Below are 16,610 nucleotides of genomic sequence, written 5' to 3'. Positions count from 1 at the left end.
CCTCCTGCAAGGAGGTCATTTTGAACTTTTGTGTTCTTATGAATTTGTTGAGGAACCTCAGGTCTAGGATGGGTCTCATTTTGTCGTCGACCTTTGGTACTAGGAAGTACGTGGAGTATATTCCCTTGTTCCTCTCCCTGAAGGGAACTCTTTCTATGGCCTTTTTTTGTAGAAGTTCTTGCACTTCTTCCTGAAGTCTCGCCAGCTGTTCTTTTGCTGGTGGCTTCCCCCTTGGTTTTCTGTCTGTTGGTTTTTTCTCCAACTCCAAGCAGTATCCGAATTGAATGATGTTTAGGATCCATTTGTCTGATGTTATATCTCTCCATTCCTGGAGATAGAACTTTAATCTTCCCCCCACTGGTGTCATGTGGTCGTAGGTCATTAGATTGTCCAGACCCCCTTGTACGTGGTGCCCCCTGGGATCTTTTCTGTGGTCGGGCACCCGGGGGAGTGCGAAGTCACTTCGAGGTGGGCTGCTGCCCCCCTCTTCTATTCTGGCCACGTCCATTTCTCCCTCGAAAGGACTGACCCCTTGGTTGGTATTGCCAGGACTGCTTCTGGTGACCTTGCTGAGCCTGCGAGTCTGCCTGGTGCGTCTGCTGGAAGGCCTGGTGCGATGTACCTGGCTGGTTTCCACCTCTTCCGCCGGGCCTCCGTGCCGGGGTGCCTCTTCTGTTGCCTCTGAACTGCAATGCCCCCATGGATCTTGCAGTCTCGTTATCTTTTTTGAGTTGGCATAGTTTGTCGTCAACCGTTGCTCCGAAAAGTGTTTCGCCGTTGAACGGTGTGTTCAGGATACTGTGTTGCACCTCGGGTTTGAACCCTGAGATCCTGAGCCAGGCGTGTCTCCTCTCCGTGACACCCATCATCATTAGCCTGCTGGCGGTGTCTGCTCCGTCCAGGGCCGTCTTAAGGCAAGAATTTGCCGCGTTCTTCCCTTCTTCGACCAATTTTTCGGCCTTCTGCCTGGCCTCCTGGGGTAGGTCCTTCACCAAGTGCCCCAGTCCCTCCATGATTTGGTACACGTGCCGGTTTAACAGGGCGTTGGAATTCGCCATGCGCCAGTGGGTCGCGGCATTTCGCTCGATCCTTCTCCCCATCAGATCCATCCTCTTGCTCTCCTTATCCGGCGGTGGGCCAGAGGTAGTAGATACGCTCGCCCTCTTCCTAGCTGTGGCCGTGATAATGGAGTCAGCGGAGACCTCGCCTCGAATGTAGGCCGGGTCCTTCGAGGAGTGCTTGTATTTTTTCTCTGTTCTGGGAGTTACTGCCTTGCATGTAGCGGGCTCCTTGAACGCTTCCTTTCCCTGCGCCAAGACGCTCTCGAGCATTGGGAGGAACTGGCTTCTTGTTTGTGTTGGTAGCAAAGTTTCTAGCAGGAAGTCTGCTTTCTGCTTTTCTTCGTCGAGCTTTAACTTGAATGCAGTCGCGGCAGATTGTATCGCCGAGTTGTATGCCCCGATGTCGTCCGGCGGCGAGGGTCTCGAGGGGTACGAGTCGACCGCCTCCTCCGGGCTCTCGGTGTCGACGTCTAGGTAATCCTCCTCGCGTGGGTCAGAGGTGACCGACTCGTCGTCCACTCTACTGCCCTCTTCGTCCTCGTAGCTGTAATCCTCGTAGGGATTCTCTTCAGCTTCCCGGTCGTCGACCATCTCGTCGCTAGGCACATGGTCGTCGACATGTTCCTCTTCCTCGTCGACCAGATCTAGCACGGCGTGCTTTGTCTTGTGTGGAATCGTGAACGCACTCATCTCGGCGGCGACCTCCTTCCTTCGCTGCAAGAGGCTCGCCATCTCGGCTTCCAGCCGACGTCTTTTCCTTTCTACCTCGGCCGCGTTCTCGGCTTCGGAACGTCCGGCTCCTCTCTTCGGCGCCTGGCTCGGCGTCGAGATCTTCGGCGTCGACGGCTTGGACGTCGTACTGGCTTTCGGGTTTTTGGACGTTGCCGAGGCTTTAGGGTCTTTCTCCCTCGACGTCGATCGGTCCTTTTCGGCGACGATCTTCGACGCTTTCTGCTGGTCAACAGCCTTCGGCGCCAGGGACTCCTTCTCCGAGGATCCACTGGGCCTGCTTGTGGTCGCGGACGGCAGATGTCGCTGCGTCGGCGCCTTCGGGCTCTTGGCCTCGAGCTTTCGAGAATCAGGGTCTCTGGTGTTATTATGGGAGGTTGAGTCTCCTACCTTATCAGGGGTCTTCTCGTAATCGGTCTCTGCGACCGTGTAGCCGTCGTCTTCTGCGGCAGCGTTGTCCTCCTCCTCTGAGGACATCCCCAGCTCGTACAGCGATGGCGTCGGGGATTTTCCTCCGAGGGCGGCGTGTGCTACCCTCTGTCTCTTCCTCACTCGGAGGGTCTTCTGGGCGAAGACGGCGCAGGCGTTGCGGTCCTCGCTTCTGTGTTCTACCGGTAGGCAGAGGTTGCAAACCGGGTGCTGGTCTTTTTGTGCGTATTTGTGTCTGCAGTTCGGGCAGAACTTGAACGGCGTGTTGTCCATCCTCATGCGTTCAGGCCTCACTGAGCACGTGGACGTCGACGATCGTCGAAGTTCTCGAGGTTTTCACCTTCTCTCCTCTTCGTCAGTGTTCTGCGAAGTCTTCTCTGGTCTTCTCCTTCCAATATCTACTCCAACTTCCACTCTTTTCAGTACTTTCTCCAAAAATGTCTGGAGCCCAACGGGAACGATCCAGACCCGACCGCGGAAAAAAGAATCTGAAGATGGCGCCCAAGAGTGGGAGCTTCCGCAGGAAGCATGCCGACGTCACCGGAAATGCGCCCGAGGAGGTGTGACGCCGACGCCCACAAGGGCTACAAAAAAAAAACAAAGAAAAGACTTCGAATCCGGACCCAACCACAAGACCGCGGAATATGCACAGCATAGTGAATCCAGAAAGATTCACGCTGCAAAACCAGGGACTCGTCACCTGTCTACGACAAACACATACATACAGGTTTGCCTTCAAACTCGCAGCCCCCCGCCTTCTTTGCCGCTAAAACAAACTTCCACAACATTAACAGTCTCAGCTCATTAGTCTCACCTGAAGACATATTTCAGCATATTCTCACTTGGATAAGAGTTTCCCTGCGCAATGAGAGGCACAGACACACGCAAGCCTGCTCCTTCCAGCACTAGGTCTTCAGCAGACAGTCTAGTATCCCTCCTGTCCACTCTGAAGCTGAAAGTCATGTTCTGTCCATAGCTCAACTGCTGGTTGCCCAAGAACTTGCCTTAAAAGAAAGAAAGATTAGTGGAAACTGAGGTTTTATAACCGCCACACTCAAACACCAAAAATGGTGGCCAACAAATTTTAACTTGCTCTACAATTGCTATACGAAGGCCGGAGCTTTAAAGTTAGGACATTCTCTCCACACCCTTTGTATCTCCAATTCAAGAGAGACGTAATAGTTCTTTATCTGCACAAGAAAGCTCCCGTTTCATCTCAGAACCACTGTGCATTTCAAATCTATTAACACAAATACAACATAGGTCCGAACAGAGATGTTTCAGCGCTCCATTGCAACTGATTTGAGCCAGATATCTGCAGCATTAAGCTGGTTTATAGTAATGCATCAGTTGTATGTGCCTCGAAACGGTAGAATCCTGGTGTATATAAAGCTAGGTTAAAAAATCATTTTACAGAATCCTCATTGTCAAAACCCTGATTTCTACAAATGACACCACCTTTGTGCTATCTGAAATGGTCTGACAACACGTTAGTGCACCATTTATCTGAAACCACGTAACTCACCTGGTGCAATGAAATAAATTGGAAAATAGCTGTCCGAGATCACAGAAATGTCCGAATTCTCAGAGGACCATTGTAATAAAATTTCAGAGCCATCTCTCTGTTCAGCGCGCCAGTCTTCTTCATCTGAAACAGGAAAAAAAACATTATTTGCGGCTATTCAGATATGCTTAGCTCTTGCCTTCCATCTTTTAACTTTCTGAAAAACCTGCTGCAAGGAAGGTTAGGTCAGGTTAGTGCTATAAAACTGCTGTTGCAGTAAAACTGTAAAAGGGTACGTGGTCACCCAGGCATTGAACTCGAAACTCCCCCCTCGAAGACGCAACAACGTGTTCACTGAGTTGTTTAAGATCATACATGGACACAAATAGATGCTATGGAGACCAGTTGTGTGTTCTGAAAAATCAAACGAGGACTATGATGACATGAATCCAGATGATGGTTATGCTGTATAACTATTTCACCTTGTTCTCTGTTACATGCAGGAAATGGAATCAAGCCTACAACACAACCTCCTGGCTAAAAGCCGAGATTTCAAGGTAATTCTTCCTGGGATTACGAAGTGCAAACAAACCTCAGGCACAACCACTGAGAAAGGAACGCAAGTGCAAGGCTTTGATTGAGGTGAAAAATCAAACGGTGTGGAATGTATGTGGATGTCCCCGTGGGATGAGAAAATTTAATGCCCATTGGATCCGATGAGCAACTTGACAAGTTTCATAAACAGGAACAAGAATGTGGCAGTGCTAAGCATCCACTGCAGAAGGCTGCAGCACGCCAGAAATAAAAGAATGGAAAGAAAAGGACTTAATCCAAAAACTCACTCCCTGTCATGCTAAATCTCAGGTTGTGAGTTTCATTGAGTTACATCTAAAGTACAAGTTAGATAAAAACTGCTAATAATGGAAAGTCAAAACTGGAAGCCACGTAGGAGAAAACTGAAGCCTAAACAGTGCATTAAGGTAAAAACCGGACTCTATTTTTTGCTGCCTCGTATAGGCGGAGCATGCAGTGTTGGGGGAAGACTAACTTGCCGCAGATTTCTCCCTTCAGTGACTGCCACAAAAGGATCCCCTGGGCTGCAAGCCTCCTAAACCGCAGTTACACCCTTCAGAGCTCTCCAGAACATAATCTAGTAGTCTAGCCCACCTTCACCGAGGCACTGCCTCGTGTCAGGCCTCTGTTCCCACCGAACCATCCACATTCTCCGCATCTGGATGAATCAGCAGTACACCCACATATTTCCTTCCTGCATGCCATGCTACCATTCATGTACCCCAATCTTGCCCGCACTGCCCCACTACACCATTGTTAATCTCAGATCTTTTCTTAATCCACCAGCACCCATATACATACTGTGATCCAGGCTGCAGCCTTTATTAGTGGGGTTGTGGGTTTCCCGGGTGGTAGGTCTTATTGGGGTGCGATTGTCTTAACCAGGGTTCGAGCCGAGGGTAGACGCCATCTACCCACTATTTTCAGAGTGTTAAAGTCGTCTACCCTTCTGCAAAGCTGCGGTGTGCAACGTTCCTTTCCTACTTCTCCCAGAAATACGCTGAACTTGTCCCGGAGCAATTTTCTGCCACCGGGACACATTCAGCAGCGCATGCACGTTGTCTGCTTTTATTCCGAGCAGCAACGTGAATGCGGGCAAGGGGCTTAACAGATTCCACTCCAGCTTAATTCATAACAAAGTCGGAGTTAATGGTCCATTAGGCCTCTCTTTGGTGGAGTATCCTGCATGGGGGTTAAGGGGGTCCTCACACATAGATGTAATGGAGGGGAAACAAAGGCACACAGCTAGTCACTTAACAGGTGTTTAAGAGAGACATGTTTTTGACTTTGTCCAGTCCCCGTATATAAGAGTTAAGCATGCACTGTTAGAATGTAATCTTCAACTGGGGGGAACTCCCCTTAAGGTCAGTGAGACAGTTTCTGCTGGGTGTGTGTGCGACCTTCATGCAAGGTGTTTATGCATGGCGGGGGCGTCTTAAAGGCGTGCCTACAGGAAAGATACCTGCACAATGTGCACGCAGCACGTTCAGGGGGGTATCCAGCTCCTCGGAAGGAAGGATTACGCTGTACTCGTGTAATCAGCAACGATGCCAGGAACGACAATGGAAGGTAAAAAGCCTAAAGATGCTTGTAGCAGCTGCGGTGCGTCCATTGGGGCGTAGGGGCGTAGCCCCACTAGCCCATGGACCCGCGGCTGGAAGGAAATTATAATTTGTGTCATTTACTTTTATTCGAATCACATGACCCGAACGCCGTCAGGAATGGAATTCGGGCAGCACCCGGCGTATCCGGGAGTCGGGGGAGTGCTCTGCGCGCAGGGGGGCTGGACTGCTGTGCAGCTTGAGTTGAGTGACAGTCCACGTCACTCAGCTGCAGCAGCAGAGGTGTACAGAGGCTCTAGCGCGCAAGTAAAGCTTGGGGCTGAAACTAGCCCAAGCATGCGCATTGTAGTTCTCCTGATAGCGAGTGGCCAGGGGTGTGCTGGGTTTAACCAGGCGACAGCCCCCGGCGATAGAAAGGGCGACAGGGCGAGCACTCAGTGTGCCCCCCTACCAATCCTGGCGCTGCATGCAGCGCCAGGATTGGCCGGTCACCGCACAGCAGGGCAGGGCAATCCATTATTGGATGCCGCGCGTGGGTGGCTCAGCCGCACTGATAATGGCCAATCACTGTCTGACTTCATTGAGTCATGCAGTGATTGGCCATTACGCGGCGCTGCGGACGTTGATCCTGTTCTCTATACTCTGTCTGACTCTCGCCTCGTGGTGTGTGCATCAGCCAGCCTGTGCTCTCCAGTAGCGACCCGTCGTCATCACAGTGAAGTGACCACTACTTCAACTTCAGTAGTTCAGCACTAGTGTCCGAGTCTCTTTTTTTAGTGAGTATATTGTATTCTGATTGATATAGAGTACAAGTAGACTAAGTTGTTGTTTGTTGTTTTTCTATCTAATATAATCTGGAGTCGAGAACTACATCGCTGCCAAGCTGGGCCTTGTGCTGCAGCCAGAGAGTCCTAGGCCAGGGCAAGGCTGTTTGTCTTGAGGAGCTGAGCCGAGTAGTTATGGAATGTGACAACGTGATAGGGAGGGGGGCGTGTGAGGAAGAAGGGCTGAGAGCGGCGATGGGGAGAGAAATGGTGACAGAAAGAATGGAAATGAATGAAGGGTAAAGTATGGTAGAGAGAGGACTGAGCGGAGACACGGCAGAGGTGAGGGGGAATGAACAGAGGGAGGACGTGAAGGAGGGTGGAACATTATCCTGACCTATGTTGGTAAAAAAGAAATGATCAAATTTGGTAAAGAAGATACAAGACGACGAGGCAGGATCGGGAATGGATGAAGTAAAGCGGGTGGGGGCTGGCGGGAGGAATCATGATCCTGGTGGGGTATGGGGGGCTGGAGCTTGGCAGGAAGCTGGAGGGAGGGGGGGGTTAGAGTGAAGGAGAATGAGGCGGGAAACATCATTTTATGGAGGGAGGCGGGCAAGAGGCTATTAATGGGGGGGCTGGCAGAAGGAAGCATAACACGGAAGAAGTATGGCAGGGAGTGGAGAGCGGGAGCATGTTAAGAGGTAGGGTCGGGACTCTCGGCAGGAGGGTGTTACCAGTTACCGACCGTATAAGCCTCAGACAGTTAAAAAGTCACCCCTCTGTCCACTCTGCTGCACTGAGAGGTGTGTGTGAGGTTTTCTTCAGTGTGAGGGCAAGGTACGTGTTGTTTTAGTGTAAATGTTGCTGCCGTGCTGTGAATAGGTTTCCTGAAAAGTAACGTTACGTGCGTGCGTTACACATTTAGGAAATGTCTCGACTCTCGCATAGACCGATTGAAAGACATTTTGAGCAGGTGAAAGTTCGAGTCAGCCGGACCCATGTCAGGCAGAGCTGAACAAGAGTGTCTCTGCCCAGCCCCACCTGCCCTTCAAAGGCATGTTGTTGTATTAGTAAGTGCCAGCGTAGCCACTGATGTGCCAACAAGTATGAACCAACCAAGGTACTTCTGAACGGGAGGGGGGGCTACTATGTCTGAGACTGTTCATTTTTTGGGAGGGAAGCTCATGTTGAATTCTTGTTCTTTACACGGAGGTTGACTGGGCGCTGCTGCATACGAGGGTGCACTCTAGGCACTACTGAGCCATGTGAAAAATACACAGGGCAGAGCACTGCCCGATGGGGGCGAAGGGTGCAGCGGCTTTATAACGTTTTACCTGTCGCCTTTCAGGAAACTGTGCTTTTGTAGTCTTTTGACAAGCTACTTGGCATATTTGTTAAGAATGCCTAATTTGTTAACAACTTAGTGTAAGAACACATTCGGTATTTTGTAAGGAACGTACATAAATGATAAATGATGTTTGCTTAGCGCGGACATAGCCACATGGCCGATGGAACATCTCGCCTGCTACTAGAGGACCGGAAACAGCAGTACAACCCCAGTTCATGAAAATAGAGGATATAAGTGGATTGATCGTTTTTTGGCACGCCCTGAAATTGTGAGTTTTCAGTTCTTTCCAGAAGACTTGTTTTGAGCATCACAGACAGCTTTGGACTGTGGAAGTGCGGTCTTCAAATTTGGATGTGTGGAATGTGTGACATGTTGTCCTTCCACTGTGATGGTGCGGCCCTAGTCTGACATGATCATTTCTACTTTCATAATCTTATGACGTCTTAAACAGCAGGTGGGCATGCAGCTTTAGATTAACACAATGACAGCTGTGTACCAATCATCACTGGACATACCCTTCCGTTGCGTTTGGAGGAGGTCCTCTGTGCAGTGCACACTTTGCATACCAGGCACCTACAGTGGCAGAGCGTGGGCCCGATAATACATATTTATGTTTTGAGAGCTGGACATGTGACAATGCACACATGACCTTTCGTACTTTCCAAAGAGCACCAAGCTGGTCTTTTTAAGACCTCTTTGCTATGGATTTTTTTAACATGGGGTCTAGGCACACCCTGGAGAAGCCTTGTGGTTTGTGGGTTAGGCTGAATTTGTATTCCTGGTTTGTTATAACATCTGAGAAACGTGCAAAGTTCCGGCAAGTATAGATGGTAAAGTTGCTGTGCTCTACTGCTGCATCTAGCTTTTAAGTCCGCATGAAACAGTTGTCTACAACAACACCATGGGGAGTGTGTGTGTGTGTATATTATAAAATGTGTGTGTGTTTAGAATGAGATCTCAACGGGCAGCACAAAAGCTGAGATTTCCATGAAAGTCTTATAGTCTGAATTCAGCACCTGAGCATAATAGGACGGAATGTATGAAGCTCTGTGGTTATACTGAATAAGCAGCTACCTATGTTATGCCATCTATTAATGTAATAACTGCACTTTCACAATTGCTTTATTAACCTTCCTGCTTTCTCAAATTTGCTTGAAAATGCACGATTTTTCTTCTTTTTTTCCAAAATTTTCTTGGGGGGGGGGGGGTTACCCCCCCAAACCCACCTTTTGGAGTTCTGCCTCGCTCGCTCGCTATGTTGGATGCAAATCATTTTGCACCCCACCACTTTCAAATGTCACCCACCGCCCCTGGCTTGTAGCACACCGAGCACGAAAGGGACACACGAGACAAGCACTGCACTGGCAGAAAAATTGGAAAATAAAAAATAATTTAAAAAATAATTTAAAAAATAGATATCGGCAAACAAGGTGAAAACAACGATAGAAGAGACTACAGGCCAAAGAACAGAAACTTTAAAAGATGGTAACGATTCTATATCGGTGGACACTTGGAGAGATAGTTTAAACAGATTGGAACATGTTCTCTAAAATGCAAATCACCAGAATCAACACCGCCTCAAACTCCAAACATCAGTCACATGTTCCCAGTTATATAAAAAAAGGTTTATTTTACGATCACATTAATAAAACAAAATATAAATCCTGTGAATGTATTTACGCCAGACAAGTAAATGGATTTACAGAGTAGGTGAGGGCTTATAGGTGTCGAACGTTTTTTGTCCCATAGACTACATTTTTCTAACAATTCCATACCCCCTGTCAGATAACCCTACAACGAGCACAACCGTGTAGATTACAACCTTGTCAGCCAACACTACTTGGGAAACATCCTAACCACACAGACTTTAACACGAAATGCTATTACCACGCAGATTCGTTTACCCCAAATTGGCAAGAACCTTGGCAAGTATATGCAGGTTTTGTTAAGTGTTATTTTTTATTTTTTTAATGACAATGTTAATTATACATATTTATTTCACAATTGCTTCTCTCAAAAGAACTCTTGTTTAATCATCACGAGTAGACTGACGGACACGTTTCGGCAAGCACCTTTATCAATGTTAGTGTGCACACGTCATGAACCACATTTTAAAAACATTTTATTGTTTAACTGCCATACTGCAAAAATAAATGGAGAAAATTGATTCTTAACTTAACAAAATCACGTCATCCACAGCCGCCAGATTATGACAATTTAATTCATCACTGCATCAAAATAAATACTATGTATGATTCACCATGATGTCTGGTGCAAGTCATTCTGTGGCACTCCCAGTGCACAAAACACTCTACAGCTTAATGTGAAGTGTCATAATAGCTGAAAGCACGATGTAAATACAACTGAGCTTGTTATGGCTATCCATTATGATCTCATGGGTCCCGGTGATACATCTATAATGAAACTTACTTTCATCCATAACAGTCAATTTTCGTGAGCTGAGATACCTCATTGAAACACGATAAAGAACTGTATGGGCAGGCGCCTTATTGGAACAGCATATGGAGCGCATTTCCTTCTGTTACAGTTCGGTATTCTATATGTCGTTTCATTGAATATAAAACATTGCATGACGCCAATCACCATAACACTTCACATCTAAACACAATTACGCTCTATACTGGATAAGATTATAAAAAAAGTGTATTTAAATATACAGGAGTTATCTAAGGAACATAATTATTTCATTCCATGATTCAAAATTGCAATGCCTCATGTTGTGTAACGTAAATCTCATAGTAATTATTCGGGGATCATGCCCTGGATGGGCATTGTTTTATGATTTATTCTGTTGTGTTCTGCTGCCTGAAGATAAATGTGCAATTTTTTTCATGCAAATGTTAAAAAAAAATCCAATTTTAATATGATCTATGTAAATATTTTATTTGTTATCCACATTTATTAGCTATTTTAAATTTTAAAAAACTTTCCGGGGTAAAGGTTTGAGTTATAAAAGTCTGCGTATAACAGTATGCATGGTAATGTTCATATAATGTATTTCTATGTATGTTTGTGGTAAAGACATTCATGGTAAGGACGTGCATAGTAGTGGAATATATGCGTGGCAAAGGTATTGTCATACAACCCACTAGGCTCACTGGCAAATAATGGTTGAAAGTTAGCACGACTGGCAGACAAGAAAGGCTGTGTTCCAAAACAGGACATCAAGCTCCTTGGATACCACAACTGGAAACTAAATCATCAGATTATAGGGACACATTTCTCGTAATGAGGGCTGAAGCTATATTTGTTGCCTGTTAATGGACCTTACGAATGTAAACTGAAGAGGCAGTGGTATTTCTAGATCGGTTTACCAATTTCCACACAAACGACCATTTGCTCCTGTTTCTACCCCTTTAGGATCATGGCATTACATGCACACCCCTAAATTAGTTACACGCTCTTGTCCCTGCCTGCTTAAAATCCATATCAATATTAAAATGGGGTTTTCTTTAGGGCGTAGCCATTTTACACCTTTCCAAACCTCCTCTACCCAAACTATCAATGCTCCATGTTTACAGGTGGCCAATTAAGACAACACTCCAATCCACCTTGGTTTGAAGGAGGATGTTAAAACCTAAACGATCATTAGCTTGGCCTTTAGAATTAGCTGCTAGTTAGCAGAAGCCAGCTCCAGTTCTCCAGCAATGCACAGCAGGACCCGCTTCAGCATCAGCAGATTTACATCTCGACAGGCTTCACACTCACAAGCTTCATGGCTCAATTGTTTTAACAGATGCATAAATGCCGCACTATGGAACTTGGTGAAGTAGAAGCGCTCATTGTAATCCGCTGATTGCTAAAGGTGAATTACACATAAAAGAACCATTTATACAAATTATTAGACAGGATTTTCTTATCAATATCCTTGCTTTTCACATAGAATCATCCCCCAGTTTCACTGAAATCAATCTACTGGCTTCCAAAAAAGTTTTATTGAGCATTTGCCTCCTGGAGATGTTAAATGTGCTGTCATTGACAGTATAGACTAGACTAAGGTTTTTCAAAAAATAAAGCAGATGTTTGATGCCTTCGGACAGCCCCATATGGGGATTACTAGTGGGAAAGTACAATGCATATAACTGCAAAAAACAAAATACACCTACAGAAAATCTATCATGCAAAAGCAATTGCTACCATAGTTACATATTCAGAGCAGCAACATGGAGCTCACTATATGTGGTCACAAATATACCCAATACCCAAATATGCAACAGCCCGACCCACGAGAAAGGTTCTACCCTCGACCTGATCATCTCCAAAGAGGACTCTATCTAACTCGAGTCCATCCAACCCTGTGACTGGTCAGATCATCATATTGTCACATTTTTTATCAATGAAAAAGTCAAAGTCAACCCGGCTCAACTCTCCAAGCCCAAAGTCTGGAAAAGACTCGAAAAAGCTCAACCCAGGCTCTTTTCCCTCTAACAGTTGCAATCTCCTACTCCCACCGACAGGCGCTACGGACGTCCAAACTCTGACTGGCCACTATCTCAACGCTATGACCTCTATAATTAATGAGGCTGCACCTATGCAGCTCAAAAGAGTCTCTACTAAAATCTCCAAACCATGGTACGACGGGAGTCTCAATGAGGATAGACGAGACATGCGAATGGCAGAGCGTACCTGGAGATCAGCTCCCTCTGCAATGCACCTAAAAGATCTTAAGACAAAGAGAAACGCCTACTTCAGGAAAATAAAACGCTCAAAATCGGACTTCTTCAGCCTCCAACTCGACCAAGCAAAAAACCGCCCGAGAAAACTGTTTGAGCTAATCAATTCACAATCCAAGGAGCAACCCCAACCACTCAACACTGGGCGTGAGGCACCCTCCTGTGAAGACTTTGCTGCTTTCTTTATCCAAAAAACTGACAAAATAAAAAGCAATCTCCTCATTGACGCAAGCCTCTACTCCAAACCCCAATGCCTAGCACCCATTGAACCAAAAAACAATGCTACATGGTCAACCTTCGGCACATACTTGGAAGAAGAAATTGGCAAACTGCTCAGCACCCTGAAACCATCCAATCACCTCACTGACCCCCTCCCTGCCTCCGCAGTAAAAGACTTTACCCCTTTGCTTCTCCCTCTCTGGACTAAAATTATCAACAGCTCTCTCCAACAAGGAAGCATACCTGACTCCCTCAAAGTTGGTCAAGTCACACCTCTACAAAAGAAACCTACAGCCGACCCCTCTGATCTCAACAATTACCGTCCCATCATCAATATCCCCACTCTCGCCAAAAACTGCTGGAAAAATGCGCACAACTACAATTGACTAAACACATTGAGCAATTTAATCTCCTCAACCCTCACCAGTCAGGCTTCCGAGCAGGACACAGCACAGAAACTGCTATGACTCACATAATTGACGACGCACTTCAAATTCTAGACCAAAACAACACCTGCCTCCTCATCCTTCTTGATCTCTCTTCAGCATTCGACACCGTTAAACATGATAATCTACTAGAACTACTAAACACAAGAATGGGTTTATCTGGAACTGTTCTCAAGTGGTTCACTTCCTTTCTTCACAACAGGTCGCAGAAATTCAAGAGCAACAACCTGATGTCCTCACCAATACCTGTAACGCTAGGCGTCCCCCAAGGATCCTCTCTATCCCCAACTTTGTTCAACCTAGTCATGGAACCTCTCACCACCTTGCTACAAGCATCCAATGTACACTTTCACATGTACGCCGATGACACCCAACTTTACCTCAAATTAAAATCCCCCAATGACTTTAAAATGGATGCATACAATAGGGATCTTCAAGTTTTATGCTACTCAGAATTCTTACGGCACTCAAGTTTTTGCAGCTTACTATTGAACAGATTTGCAAGCGATCCTACGTACTTGAACATATTTCAAACGTATAAAAAATATTCACACACTCAACTGTGACCCGATGAGCTCAATACATGGAGCATTGAGTTTCAGTCAAAGGCATAGTCAGGATTTTGAAACATGCCCCCTTATCTTTACATTATGAAATTTCTAAATACAAGCACTAAACGGAAGCATTGTGCACAAAACTATAAGCTATTGAAAATGTATGCCAAAACGAGCACTGACAAAACCAAGGTATCTACACTGCACTGTGAGGAAGCTCTGCCGAGTTACCCAGGGGCAACCACCTTTGGCAGGAGAGGGCTATGTGAGTGCAGTTAGCAGCACTGAACGCCTCGGATGTGAAGCCCTTGACAGAACTAGCTGCAAGTGCAGCAAGGAAGCAATTTGCCACATCACCAAAGGCATGACAATGTCAATGGCAACTTTTACCCATCTGGTAAATGGTGTGGCCCAATATTGGTCACATGAACAGTCTCTAAAGACAGCTAAGGCACTCTGGTGTAAAACTTTAAAATAGTTATTATTAATAAATCAAGCTAGAGAAAAGATATTACGACAGGACAGACAGATGGGGGGGCATGAAAAAATTCCACATGGATAATATTGTTTTTAAAACTGATTGAGGTGATGGAGGCTTTCAAACCTTTTTTCGGTTAATTACCCCTCACAGTAAGACTGGGTTATAGGAATTCATAAGGAAAAAAATAAGTGCAGTACGGTGTGCATCCATATGAATTGGAGGTTGTGATGAGAACATAACTAAATGGACAACTGCTTACCTATCTGAAAAGTTGAGGAGATGCTGTAAACGCTGTAGCCTTCAGCATTGGTGCACACAGATGAGTGTCCAAAGCAAAAACAGGGGGTGCAGCCACGGGTATTTGCAGAATCCAGATTAAAGAACCCTGGTTTACACCTATGCAAGAAAAAACAGAAATAAGAATCAAAATCGGCCAGTATTTTCTAATTTAAGTGGCAAATACGTTGCACCTAGGCAACCCCAATTTTGATTCACACTTTGGTACATGCTACCGAAAAACAACCTGTAGCAGTTTGGGAGGTAAATACATCTGCATTCTAATTTGAAAGACTACAAGACTTCAAACATCACCACAAAGTCACACAAATACAGAATGCAGGCTGCATAAATGGTTAGCACATATGAATACTCCATCTCCGAGGGAGAGCAATGGAGGTGGATTCTAAAGTATATCCCACCATAAATAAACACTAAACTATTGAAGTATGATGGAGTCACAACTGTTCTATTGCTCTTCAGACTTGTTTGAGCAGGGGGTGAACAAAAGATTTGAGAGGTCGTCTCACCCTTAACGTATCAGGGCATACTTCATCATTTCATGAACTCTCACACTGGGGTAGGAACAATACCACCCTAGTGGACTCAACCGAGGGATACTATGTTATACCCTGAGAGTTTTATAAATTGGCAAGAAAAAGTATAAATATACCTAGAGGTATACTCAAATAATTTCTTTATTAGCGAGTACTCCATGTATAATTAAAAACCTCAACTGTTGGTTCGGAGGTGAAATGCAATGAATCACTTGACCTAAAAAAAAATCCTGTAATTAACATTACCTTTGCTGTTTCGAAAATGGCTATTGGCTCAGAATGCCGAAACATTTTTGAATAGTGGGCAGTACCAATGTTGAGCATTTTCAATGCTAGTTGGTCAGTTAAGGCACAGCATTCTCAGACCACTCCTTAGCATTTTAGGCCCACAACAGTAGAGAGAATGTCCTCATTATGGAGGCGGAGTGTCTTTGAGACAATTCAGCGCGTTATATCATGGTTTTTTCCAATGCCAAAACAAGATTTGAAGAGACCAAGGGCTGAGAAAGCAGCTGAGCAAAATTTACCAGCTCTGAAACTGGTCCCAAGGGAGATGAAATCAGTTGCCCACACAGTCCACAGGTCACCATACCATTTTGCTTCCAGACCGCTTCTAGAGCTCAGAAGCAGGGCTGAGCCGAAGTTGACCTGGTACTGAATTACCAGCTCCTCTGCCTGGACCAGCCTTGGACTTGGAGAAAACAAGGAGAGAAAGCTGGAAAATTAATTTCAGTCTCATATCCGGACCTGGTCCCCCGCAGAATAGCCGAAGCCCGAAAGGATGAGTTCAGCCATGCTCGTGCCCTGGGTAATTTGGGCAGCCTTGGTTCGCCCTGCTCACCTGGACGCCGCACCTGCCCGTTGACTGAGTAGGCTATTGCCTGATCCAGCACGATCAGCTGTTTTTCCCTGACTGCACAAAGCAGCGGAGGTCAACGGTGAGTGAGGGCTTAGTCATTTCAGGTTGGGGAAAGGGTGGTGAGGTTTGCAGCCAGGGTAACAGTGCTAAGGGAGGGGTTGAGCAGGGCTTGAGGGTCTGTAACCAGCTAGAGGCCATTGCCGAGATCGTGACCTTCACATTCTTAGGTGATAACGCAACCAAAACTTGAACTGAATCAGTATGGGAGACTGCTTTTCCCTCAGAGGACTTGCCCCAGCAGGCATCTTCAGTTGTTGTATCCCTGTGCTGCGAACAGGAGGCCAGTCGTAAGGCCCCTGGAGTTTAACTTTGCTGGGCTCTGGAGACCGCTTCTTCCCTGGGCACAGCAGGCACAAGATAACTTGCCCAAGGCAGGGATAGTATCAATGAATTACAAAAGAAGTCTTGAGCAATTATTTACAAAACAAGGTTGAGAGCACATATATAGACCAACAGAGAAACAATCCAATAGAAACAAAAATGGATAAGCT

General features: G+C 46.1%; 1 protein-coding gene across 1 annotated transcript in view; it reads right to left on the bottom strand.

The window, feature by feature from the left end:
• Nucleotides 1-16,610, bottom strand: part of LAMC1 (laminin subunit gamma 1) — a 343,593-nt gene that overhangs the window by 123,155 nt on the left and 203,828 nt on the right. Inside the window, exons 8-10 of the mRNA XM_086955666.1 lie at nt 14,627-14,763; nt 3,745-3,867; nt 3,034-3,223 (exon numbers count right to left, since the gene is read on the bottom strand). Coding sequence (XP_086811792.1) covers nt 3,034-3,223; nt 3,745-3,867; nt 14,627-14,763 — 450 coding nt within the window. The remainder of the gene's footprint in view (nt 1-3,033; nt 3,224-3,744; nt 3,868-14,626; nt 14,764-16,610) is intronic.

The sequence above is a fragment of the Lissotriton vulgaris genome, chromosome 1_1 (genome assembly GCF_964263255.1).
Source record: "Lissotriton vulgaris chromosome 1_1, aLisVul1.2, whole genome shotgun sequence".
Classification (NCBI taxonomy): Eukaryota; Metazoa; Chordata; class Amphibia; order Caudata; family Salamandridae; genus Lissotriton; species Lissotriton vulgaris.
The sequence above is the reverse complement of the archived record's forward strand: the minus strand, read 5'-3'. Positions and strand labels throughout refer to the sequence as shown.